The sequence below is a fragment of the Geospiza fortis genome, unplaced genomic scaffold (assembly GCF_000277835.1).
Source record: "Geospiza fortis unplaced genomic scaffold, GeoFor_1.0 scaffold88, whole genome shotgun sequence".
Lineage (NCBI taxonomy): Eukaryota > Metazoa > Chordata > Aves > Passeriformes > Thraupidae > Geospiza > Geospiza fortis.
The window spans coordinates 1,545,795-1,558,444 of record NW_005054434.1 but is presented as its reverse complement, the minus strand read 5'-3'; the positions used below and the strand labels follow the sequence as shown (position 1 = coordinate 1,558,444).

At 39.0% G+C, this 12,650-nt stretch overlaps 1 protein-coding gene across 1 annotated transcript in view; it reads right to left on the bottom strand.

Moving 5' to 3' along the window:
• Nucleotides 1-1,560: 1,560 nt before the first annotated feature.
• The window catches only part of NVL (nuclear VCP like), a 39,380-nt gene continuing 28,290 nt past the window's right edge, over nt 1,561-12,650 (bottom strand). Inside the window, exons 19-22 of the mRNA XM_005427024.2 lie at nt 10,595-10,671; nt 9,015-9,103; nt 5,078-5,145; nt 1,561-3,315 (exon numbers count right to left, since the gene is read on the bottom strand). Coding sequence (XP_005427081.1) covers nt 3,271-3,315; nt 5,078-5,145; nt 9,015-9,103; nt 10,595-10,671 — 279 coding nt within the window. The 3' untranslated portion in view covers nt 1,561-3,270. The remainder of the gene's footprint in view (nt 3,316-5,077; nt 5,146-9,014; nt 9,104-10,594; nt 10,672-12,650) is intronic.

Below are 12,650 nucleotides of genomic sequence, written 5' to 3'. Positions count from 1 at the left end.
CATCAGTGCTACAGACTGCAGCCTGCCCTACTCCTGCTGGACTGAGAGGAAGAAAGTGACTTTGAAGCAGCAACCTTGTGTAAGTAGTTTGGCACAGCTTTTGGAAACTGTGCTCTTTAATTTGGAAGTCTCAAAAGACTTAGAGCAAAGCAAGTTCTGCTGTTTAGCTTGCTCATTGCAAGGCACAGGAGGCACTTCTGGGTCTGCCAGCATTGCTTCTGCAAGGTCTTAGGAAAGCAATCTGATAAATAGGTGTGTCTGAATCATGTGGATCTGCCTTTGGCACAGCAACCTGCAACTCCATGCAACTATCTTTTCTCTAGCAAATCTATTTCACAATCAACCTGCAGTGGGATACAAGACTTTAGTCAGAACAGAGATGTGGAAGAAGTTTTCTACTGAGCCAAGAATGAAGACAGCATTTTTCTTTTCTCTTTTTGACAGTGCTCTGCACTGCCTCTGCCCCCCATCCATCCTTATGTTAGCACCTACTGTGCTCTGGGACAGGCTCGTTCTTGTGGTTTTGATATGTTGCTAGCCTCAGGAAAAGGGAGAGGAGAATGGCATGATGAACAATTTCTTGATCTTGTCACAACAGAAACAAGGTGACTGGAGGCAAAACTTCAAGGCATGTCTGCTAGGAGGGGTGGTAGCTGCCTATGCAGAACAAAATATTTGTCTCTATTGGGTGAAAAGGCTCCTTCCTTAAAGCAGTTCCCATTTTCTCTGTACAAAGGATCGTTGTTTTTTTAGTGATACATACTATAGCCTAAGCAGAATTTCCCACAAGGAGCATGTGTGAGCAGGCAAATGGAATTCAGCTGCCTACCCCTGCCTGCTCCTTGTGGCACATGGAGCCCAGGTGAGGAAGCAGACAGGATACTTCACTGACCTGGCTTTTTCTCCTTTCACCTTAACTTCAGATTTTCTTGTGCATTCAAACCCTCCTGCGTCCTACTTCCTCTATCACCTGATCATGAGACACCTTGAATAATACACCTGTTTTGTGCTGGCAGTTTTGACAAGACTGTAGTGCTATTACTGCCCCTTGATGTTGTCATCTTCTTGCAGGGGTTCCACACTGCTGTCTCCTTATCACAAAAGTTTCACACCTTCCTGGTGTTTCTCGTGGGCAGCTCCTCAGAGCACTGACTCTTTCTTCTTCACAAAGCAGCCAACTGACCCCAGCTCCCTTCTCCCCCAGCCACCCCACTCTTTTATAGCCCTCTTCTTCTCACTGGTTACAGCTGTGGCCTGGTAAAGTCAGGCCTGCTCCTAATCTTTGATAATTGGCCCAGCTGCAACTCCTTAGGGGTGAGATTACTTTCTACACTCTCTTTATTTTCTTATATTCTATCTCCCTACACCTTGATAGCATTTCCTCCCTTCTCTTGCCTTTCAAGCCCTACTTTGCTTTTTTGCTCCATACATACACAGGAATATCATCATAAAAGGAAAGGAAAATTCTCAGGTGGATATGCCAGGACTTGAAGACTCCACTCCTGCTTAAGGTCATCATCTGCAGCTATCAAGTATGGTGGTAGGAATCTTCTCTGTATATTCATAAAGGAGAAATAATTTATTCTTTTCATTGGTCCACTCAAGTGAATTGAGTGTATCATTATTATTATACTGTTGTAGTATTATGAGCTAAGACTGAGAGAACTGTGTTTGTGCAGCCTTGAGAAAACAAAGCTTAGGGAGAGAACTTAGCACTATGTTCTAGGGGTGGTTACAAAGATGGAGGGAGATTCCCTTTCTACAGGGGTGACATGGAAAAGATGAGGGGTAAGGGGTGCTTCCAACTGGAAATGAGGAAAAACTATTCCATTATTTGATTGTTCTCATGGTGAAAAATCTCCCCAGGGAAGTGGTGGATTCCTCAATGGCAGACACTTGTAAGATTCAGCTGGACAGGGTGCTGGGCCATCATGTCTAGACTGTGCTTTTTGCCAAGAAAGCTTGAACCAGATGATCATTGATCATTGAGGTTTCCTCCCAACCTGGTATTGATTGAAAATGGTGATGCTTCATCTTGGATTTCTGGGAACCATCACTGAAGCTTCAAGTCTGATTTACAATTAAAAGCAGGCACATAATCAGCATCTGCTTTATATCCAGGGGCTTAATTTGTTAGTCTGATGAGTCAGAATTTGAGTCACTCAGGCACCAGCTTCCCTAGGAGAGGGAGGGAATGTTGTCCCATGCTGAGCAAAAATCCCAGTGGTAAGAACAAGCTGCCATGATCATCAATATTTTTAAAATTCAAGTCTGTGGTGCTAAGTTACATGTGATAACGTGTACCTTTGGGTAAAAAGGTGCAACAAGATTTCTTGTTAGCTGGCAATTCTGAGAAGAATTTAAGATGTAAGGTACTATTCTCTATCAAGGTCAGTCTTGTAGTTAGATCTGGTTGTTCAGGGTATTTGTTTAAATGAATTCAAGTAGGAGATTAAATGTTGCTTACAAAAACTGTTTCACTGGGGTTTCACTGGGTTTTTCCCTGAAGGCTTGTAGGTTTCATAATCTGTCACTTTTCAGTGTTTTGTCTTGACTTGGATGCTTCCCAATTTTGAAAATATATCTGTTTAAGGAAAATAATTAAGAACCAGCATGTTAAGTACCTCTTAACTCAAATGTTTCCTAGGTTGAATCATAGTATCATAGCACTTCTCCAATTTCCAAACTTTACTCTCTCCTAGATGACCCTCCCAGCTTGCCATCTGTGGGCAGTTTATTTTGGTGAGGTGGAAGGAAGCTGTTAGCAGCTCAGAGAACCTGTGCTGGCACACTCATGTGTCACTGTCCTTGGAAAATGCATGATTAATGGTGTGATAACATCCAGTGCAGCACTTTCCCAGCCTAATTTCACTGTCCTTGTTCTGGGAAACAGCAATTTTCTCTGGTGGTTGAAAACAGCTGTTTGAGCAGTGTAAACACCTGGAAGGGTTGGCCTGTGCCTCAGGGATTTCTGATTCAGGGCACCAAATAGATCAGAATGGTGTTAGCTTTTTAACACTAAAAGCATTCATTTGGAAAATGTAAATGGTTATCAGAGGGAAGCATGTATTGTATCTTTTATTCTGGAGACAGTTAAATTAAGGATGCTTTAGAGCAGTAGGTTGTGATGACCATTTTTTCAGGTATAAAAAGTATAAAAAGTTGAGAGATAGATTTAGTACAGCTTCTTTCCAACTTGCCTCTTGAAAACAGGCACTGCAGAACTCTTCACCAGTGTAGTGAGTCTCTTTTGGGTATTGTCCAAATGTATCACCTGCACAGTGACTTCTGCAGCTCTTCATACATTATTTGATCCTAACAGTGCCAAGAGAAGAGGAAAAATACCTCAGACAGTGGTAAAAAATTACACAGTATTTAAAAGTGACTTTGTGTAGTATTTAAGCAAGTGAAACAAACCAGCTCTATGAGTCACTAGCTGCATTTTAAAACATTTACAAACAAAAACCTAAAGAAGGCAAACCTCCATTAGCCTGGCTCATAAATGAGGCTGTCCAGGAAGAGTCACCACTGGTGTAATTCCCAGAGGCCTCAGGCAGAGTTCTTACAGTTCCTGTTGCCATGCTGGGTTAGATGGCAGCTTCACTGAGGAGGCACTGCCCTCTCCACCACAGGAGCTGCTGAATTGACACTTTCCTCCCCCCTCTAGTTCTGCACCATGAACAGACAGGATCAGCCTTTGCTAGTCTAACCTAACTGTTCCTTAACCCTTTTCACTGGTCACTCAAAATGAGAGTTTTGAGGAGCAGAATACTTCCACTGAAATATCTGGCTTCAGAACGTAATGTCTGCCCATAGCTTAAAGAATATTTTTTTTTTGTTTATCTTGAGTTAACCAATTAAACCAAAACCAGATGTGTATGGGATAGAAGAGGTACATGCACCACATCAGTAAGATGCAGCTTTATTGCCTTTTTAAAAAATTTTCCAGTGTCACAGCAAAGTGTAGTTTTTGTCAAGACTGAATTTGTCTAGCAGATAGGAAGCAGCAGCTGGAAATGGGACATAAGTATCTTGTATTGCAAAAGATATTTCAAAATATTTAACTGACAAATCTTCAGATGAATGTAACTGAAATATAGGACTCTCAGATATGTGATATTTAAGCTGCCTTTGAGATGCAGAATAACATTTTTGGTTAACCAGAAGGAATATGTTCTAATACTTAACTGTCATTGCCATTTTAGAGGAGATGTTTTAAATTTTTGTGGCTGTTTGTTTAGTGATTAGCAAAGGGAAAACAACAGCCAACATCATTTTTAAAGGCTCTTGGAGCCACAGATCACTTTTAATTTTATGAAAGGTCACTGACCACCAAAATACAATAAAAATGAAAGGAAATAGTTTACTAACTTCTCTGGCTAGTGCTACATGTGAATACATGATTGTATTCTGGCTGCAGCACAGCACACTCTTGGCAAGACATGGAGACCTAGACACAAGCTCTGCAATAATAGCAATTCCTATATATTAACTTCAAAATTATAGTAATTAAGATGACTGAACAGCTTTCCTTTCAGTCATTAAAAGGAAAAAGGGCATAAGGAAAGGCTTAGAACAAACTTCCTTGACAAATCCAAATAACGAAAAGAGTGATAAGAAATAACTGAGATCATGAAGTGTGTTTTGTGTCCCATCTCAAATTTACATCTCTTGCACACCACCAGAAAAGGCTGAGCATCTTTTTGTGTGTCATCATCACAGGGGAGGAAAAGTTGTGGCAGGATGTGGTGCACACTAAAGGCCTTGACTTCTACACTGAAAGCTCAGCAGACATAAGAGCTTAAGGCCAGGTTAATGATCAATCTGGGAATGTCAGTGAAGTCCAAGGCATCACAGTAAAAAATAACCTTGGTATCTTGGTAAGCCATCTACATACAGTGCAGCTGAAAAGGGAGGCTTTAATTTCTGACCTTAACACAGACATCAGGTTTGTTTAATGCAGAATCAGGCAGTGTCAGTTTGAAATCCACCTCAACCATTCCCAGCAGCCTCCAGCATCAGAAGAGTGTCCTTCCCAAGGCAGTAATGAGCTTTACATACTGGAATTTTACCTTACCTGTTTGGACACTGAAGACTTCACTTTCCTGAAAGCTTCTTCAAAGTGTTTACGAGAAATCTTGATTTCTGCTTAAAGAACAAAGCATAATAAATGACTGAAATTGCAGACAAGGGACAATCAAGTGACTGTTGCATGTATTTCAAAGTAGCATTCATGAAACCTAACTCACTTTCTGGAAGTGAATCCCTCAAATTCTGCTGCTTCCACTTCTGGGCTTTTTTTTAAACATAAATTCAATATTAAATTTCTCTGTTATTTAAGAAGTATCTAGAAAACATTTTGCTATCATTCCAATTCTACTCAATTTCTAAGTAATTGGTTTTATATCATTGCTTTATCTGGCATTACACAGAAGTGATGAAAGCTTTCACTGCTACAACTCCCTGTGTTTATGCAAATTGCCTTTTTGACCTTAATGCAGCTCTCCACAGTAATTATTCCTAATAATAACCTTTTGAACAGGTTTTCTTAGTATGTTAAAACATAAGCATACATCAAATAAGTCACAGATTCCTCTGCTCTCACAAGGAAGTGCCTTGTTTAATCTGGATTTAAAAATCCTAAAATGCCACTACATAAATAATTACCAGCTAACACTGTGCACAGGTACCAGATATGTCAGAAATACAAATTGTAGTCTTGTTTGGTGCATTCTTCTTATCTCTTTCATTAGGATGATTATTGCTTTTATTTCCACCTCTGCCACATTAAATTGGATGTCCCAACATGAAAAAACTCTTAACATTAATCTGTTTTGAGTCCGAGTTGAACAAAAATCTTCTGCTGATACAGTAAAAGACTAAAAAGCAAATGGAAGATACTGAATCAAAAATGACATATATCTTGTCTAAGGTGTTAAGCAGAAGAGCAAATAGCCTACAGTTATGATTACCTTTAACACAGGTAAAGATGAAGGTTAAATTTCACTGAACTAAACATACAACCTCACTGCTTTCTCATCTCACTTCTCTGGAGCTCACGTTCAACATTCCTATTACCAGATAAAATAACACCTGGAAAATCTGAAGATGCAAGTTTAAAATATCAGGAATTTCACCTATTTCCCCAAGGAAATGCTATTTACAGTAATAAAAAGGTTCAAACTGGGACTTTCCCAGAAGACGGATGACTTTTAGACTGAGTCATTAAAACTCCATAAAACAATAAAGATAGGAGAATTTAATTTTGCTTTCACTTTTGTTTTTAAGCATGTAATTTTTAATCAAACTGTGACAAGGCTACAGGGAGAGAAAATGTCCTGCTAGGTAGCTGACCTCTCACTGCAGGTTAAGTTAGACTGCTTCATGCTTATTATGTGATAAAAGCTTGCCCAAAGCTTGATCACGTAGAAAATGTAGCTGTGAGTAATCTAGACCTTGGCTACTTGCTTTAACACACTTTGCCTTGATTTCTGATGACCAAACCATTTAGTCTGAACAAGTAGGTACAAATATTATTTAAAACAATTTATATTGTTAAATTAAAATAATGAAGTATATAAACAAGTACAGTCTTTTAAAAATAAGACAATGTACTTAAGACTCTAAATATGAAATTGGGAGTTCTCCTATTTAAATAGATGAGTGAGGGATACATGGCTCCTATCAAACAAGGACCATATCTTGCTTTTCAAATTCAATTGCAAAGATGCAAAACTTTATTCTCACTTGTTAAACCACATTTGGTCTTAACTGCTCTAACAAAAAGTCTCACAGATTCTCTGCTTAAGATCAGCCCTATAGACTGCAGGTGATGTGGGACCACTGGCTATCTCTTACAAAAATGTACAAAAAGGGTCATGGTTTAGAAGGTCTGTATTTGTCACTGCAGCTGAAATAGGAGTAAGGCTCTCTCTCAGGCTCTCTCTCTATTATTTCTCATATCCTGTACATTCTGTGTGACTAGATCTGTTTGAAATAAATACACAAGATTAAGCTAAAAGGTAGGTGTGTTAAAATGTCAATGGGAAGAAGTCACCAGGAGCACATGGTGTTCCAAAGTTTCTGAGGAGCCTGACAGAAACTGCAGAACTGCTGCAGCAGGGTGGGGCCAACTCTGGCAGTGCTGCTGAAACCACTTTTATGCACCATCTTCAGTGGTTTGGAGAAGGGAGGCAGAAGTGAAACTCCAAGTTTGCAAATGACAGTGAACCTTTCTGGGCATTCAGTGCTGGCCCAATGATGAGAAAATCCAGGGGTGCTGCATAAAAGTGGAACTCTGCCCAGTTGTTAGGAATTTCCCCAAAAAACTTCTGTATCTGGCAATTCTTAGACCATAGTGACTAACATGATCAGCTTGCCTAGGCCTGTTCAGATTAGCAGTAGAATTTCTGAATTCTCCTAAGAAATATCACCAAAAGGATATCTTTACATTTCACTTTCTAAAAGCACCTTCAAGCAAACCACTGCCAAGTGTTAAAAAAAACACACCCCCGATTTTATTCCAGAGGGAAAGTATCAGGTATAACAAGGAGTTGCAACAGTTCCTCCAGCACAGAAAGGAGCAGCCCTGATTCCAAAGGACTGACTGAGGAGGACACTCAGCAGCCAAGCAGAGCGTGGGAGGGGAGGCAGCCGAGCTTGTCCTGCTCAACACTGAAGGAACAAAATCCCCAGTCTTTATCTTGAAGATAAGAATGAACAGGGTCTCAAATCAGAGACCACCTCACATGTTTTCATACCAATCAGGGCTGACATCTTGGAAACCCAAGGACAGTGCTAGCAGCAGCTGCTATAAACATGCAAATCAAGCTGTACATGTATTACTGACTTGCTGGCTGCCTACACATTCACACAGTCAGTGCTTAGGCTGCAATCTGAACTGTGAAGGCTGAATTCAAGGGATGAACAGCTTTGAATAAAGCCTGCTCTATTCTGAACAATTATCAAAATAACCAGGATAAACTCAGATATTTCTACCTCAAATCAAGAGTTTTAGCCAGCTACAGCAAGCAAAATGGATAACCAAGTCATACAACAGGGAAGGTTTTTATAGCTCAGGGTTTTTTCCTCCTCTAGCTGAACATGCTTGTTGGCTCAGAACAGGGAATACAGACACTGTGCTCTGGTAATCTACTGTTGCTAAAATCCAGACAAGATTGGATAGGTACTAGATCAAAAAGAATGATTCAAAGCCATTAAAATACCAGTGTTACTCTTAGAAATCAGGGGCATAATGAAAGCCTACAATATTTTCCAAGGACGTAATCTGAAAAGTCACAATTCCATCTCAGCTTTGCATTTTGGCTTAAAGATAAAATAACAAACAAAATTACTGGGAAGAAATCTAAACAGACAGGCATTTTACATAAAAGTCTCAATCTATAATTTAAAAATCCCCACAAAAATACAACTTAAACCAGCAGTGCAGACAGATAACGAAAGGGCAGAAATTGTACTTGAATCAATTTATAACTTCCTGTTAAAGTCCTGGCAAGAGGCACTGATGAGCTAAGCACCAAAGATCAAAAGTGGCACAGATCTTCCCAAGTCCATCGGTGCTGGATGTACGTGTTCAGTTACACAACACAGCTGGGTGCCAAAGGTAGGAAACCAGGGAATGTGCAGTTTACAACCCTCCTCCAAATACATCAGTGATACAGTCTCTGATAGTGACAGGGGAAATTGGCAACGGTGTATTTATTTAGTCTAGAAAATAATCAGTTTACATAACCGTTTAACAGAAACCTTTCTTTAAGGCTGCAACGTTCAATTCTTTAAAAAAAAGAATTGTGCTGACTTCTGGCATAACCATTTTTCCTGTACCTTCCCCCACCTCCCCTTATCTGACTCAATTTTTGTTTTGCTCAGAAGTCAATCAATCAATAATGTACAGCTTTCACAGCCTTACGCTTGTCTTCAACTCCTTTAAATACCTGATATTCCATTTACCTTGTCACTGTTCAGTTAAGATTTTCTTTTTAAAGCTCTCTTACCCTTTTTGCTTTGAGTATTCTGCAGGGCCATTTCCTGTCTCAAGGCACAAATGGAAGCCTCACGCACCAGAGCTGAAAGGTCTGCCCCTCTAGAGATACAAACAACAGGTTATTTGGGGATAAATTGCTGATAAACTTCTGTTTTGCTGATGGCATATAGGAACACACTCAAAATGACATTAAAATTTGGTTGTACTGTCACAAAGTTTCATCCTAAGAACACTGGAAAGAGGCCTGATGATTATGTAGTCTGCAACCTTCATTATGGAGTGATGCCCTTCAGATTTTAGCCACAAATTAAGATCAAATTAATGAGAAGCAAGGGAAGAGGCTAAACCCCCATTCAGCATCTTTGAAAATGCCAAAGGGTTGATTAATACTGTGCCACTTCTTAGGAACATAACTTCTTTTTTTAATAAATCTTATGAGAGATTCAAATAAGAGCCCTCACCATTACAAAAAGAGTTGCTCAAAGCTGCATCAATAGTTAAGTTAACATGCTCCTAAAATAATAGTATCCACAAAGCATGGTCAGATCAGTTTAAGTATTTCTTTACAGTTTCCTGGAACTGGAACAGCTTTCACATGTCTTTCAGCTGGTGAAAGTCATCAAACAAAAAAAAAATTTCAAAATTAACTCCCCATGCTTCATTTGGGGGTACTAGACATAAAGTATTTAAAAATCAAAAATTAAACCCAACCAGATAAAACAAAAACCCCAAATAAACCAAAACCATCAAAACCCACAACAAAAACCCAAGCACATGCACACACACACACACAAAACCCCCAAACTCAAAATACAGATATACCCAATCATCAAAAAACCCAAAACCAGACAACAAAATCTCAAACAAAAAACCCACAAGAAAAAAACAAACCAAAACCTCCACACACTGAACAAAAAACCTCTGGACTATAAACCAGTGAGTGAAAGGTGTAGAAAGAAAAATTACTCATCTTTCCCAATAATATTGTGGCAAGCAGCCTGTCATAACCTTTATCTTTTGTGAGCTCCATAAAAACATTGAGCATTACTAAATTATTGGACAGCTTAAAGCTTTTTAAGTTTTATGGACCATAACTGCAAATTATTCTGACAGGCATGGTCATCAAGCTTTCCCTAAAGCCACACCTTGCTATTCCCAAAGCTGAAATGGGCCCTCATTCCTTTGTCAAACAGATTGCTCTCAACTCTGTGACAGAACAAGCTGCTTATGGCTGCTTAACCAATTTGCTTTCATCACCATTGTGTATGGGCCCACAACTTAAAGAGGGCTCTTTGTTCCTCAGATGATGCAAGAATTAGAAAATAAAACCAAAGGAAACCAAAAGGCCTCCACTGTTCTGTATTTGCAATGTGAAGACTATTCCAGAGGAAGAAGACTTTAGCATCCATATATTCCTACCAACTTCTTGGAAAAAAAACCACAAGGAAAAGCAAGAAAAATACCCTAAGGGAAAAGGTTTATAAAGTTAATAAACTCTATTAATAATACCAAGAAAACACAGCTGATCATGCACCAAAGACTGCTGGCACTGCACATGAAGTGTGAACGTCAAAAGTAGAAGATACTCACGTGTAACAATCACAGTGCTCACTGTAAGCAATTTCCTCCAGGCTCACATCACTGTCCAGGGGAGGCCTGGTGCCATCCTAAAGGAGTTGAGGTAAGGAAAAAGAGAAGGTAAGAAAACTCTTTTTCTTTTACATCTACCATCCCTGAAGTGATGAAGTTTCTTTAATCCAGAATCATATAAGTATCTGACAAGATTCCTGCAATATCCACAAATATAAATATTTTTAACCTCAAACTGGCAAGAAGGATAATCAGCCTTAAAGCCATTTAATTAGAAAATGTTAAGCAATGGTGAATTTTAACTTGCCACCCACAGATTAGATTTTCTCTAAAGAAATGATGGCCAGCCTGTCCCAGGGCATTGTAACAACATTATTCCATACGTGGGCTTACTTTTAATAAAAGTTGGGTGCTTCAGCAGCTTGTTTAGCTGAACTTCCTCTGGTTTTACTGTGTGCTGAAATCAAACAGCTAAGCAATAGGCATGTCAGCTTAGTCTTATCACATTTAAGACTAAATTAATTGTCTATCTTTTATATTCTGGATATAGATTTTCAAACTCAGAAGTTTTCCATTTGGGTTTCATAGGAGTTTAGATATACTGTAGATTTTTGGACACTACTTTTCCATATTATTACTGCTTCCTCCAGAAAGACTCCAGAAGTGGTTTCTTTTGTTATTATTTTTGCATCTCCAACAGCAAAAGTCTTAAATGACATAAATGGTATTTGAAACTAGCCAACAAAATTTCCAAACACTGTAAGCTTAGAGATCCTCCTGTTATCCTTAGACAACAGTAAAGTATTATCATGATAGTACAGAGATTCAAGATGTCTCTTTGATCAAACAATATCTGAGTTTTGACAGGAAAGAACACTTTTAGGATAAAATGATACGTTTCTGCCAGATATTCATTTGACAGAAATGCACAAATTCACATAAATATTTTCTGAGTCCTTCAGAGGAACTAATATACTGCATACCTACAATATCTTCAAGAGAAAAAAATAAAATGTATAGTACCTGGCAAGTTAAATTACTTGAATACTTAACAGACAGTGGAACAGTCAAGGACTAGGCAGAGTAAGGAAACAATCCTGAATGAATCTTTAACAATTAGAAAGGGAAAAAATCCAGAATAACACCACAACAAAAAGATAAAGGAACAGTCTGATTTGAAAACATCCTGAAAGGAGAGACTTTAACCTGGAAACAAGGAAGCTTCATACAACTTCATATGGGATACTTTAGTAATTCTTATAGGAAATTGCAAGCCAGAGAGATGCCTTCTCTGCTAAAAAGAAATGTTTAACCTACTGTTTTGTGGAGCAAATAAATTGGGCATTTTTTGCCCTCCCTGCTCTGGAGCCCAGCTCTGTGCAGCAGAGGAGCTTGATGCAGCTTCCAGGAATGTTTAAGTACAGCAGTACTTGAAACATGTGAAGGCAGGCTTCTCTTGCATAATGTGCATAATTGGGAATGACTGATTTGTACAAGTTAACTTAAATAAGTCTTTCACAACCCACATTTAGGCTGTCCTCCTGACAGCCTGTTCCTCCCCCCAAGTCCCTTTTCTGCCCCTCACTGCTGCCTTTCTAAGCATCCATGTTTTCATTCAGCAAGGATTCAGTTTCCACATGCTGTGCATGTATTCCCTGGAGATTTCTGGGAATGCATACCATCATTCAGAAGCCACTCACATCTGCACCAAGCATTTTGTTTTCTCTGGCCTTGAGCAAATATGTTCTCAAATTTTTCACACTTCCTCACCTAGAATGCATGGACTGAAATCTGACAAAAAATAAAGTATTTCAATTAATTTAAAACGTTTTCCCCTCTTCCTACTCCATGTTCTTCTTTCAGATAAATCTTTAAAGATGTGTAGGAGTTAACTCCTCATTCACCATAAGGATTTGTAATCAAAATAGCCAGACCACTGTGAATAAAGCATGCATGAAAGCATCTTGCATTCCAAAAAGCAAGATAAACAACATGATAACCAGTGAGAGGATCCACAGAAACCAAGCTGATAAACACTGTGCAAGGTATTCCTGCT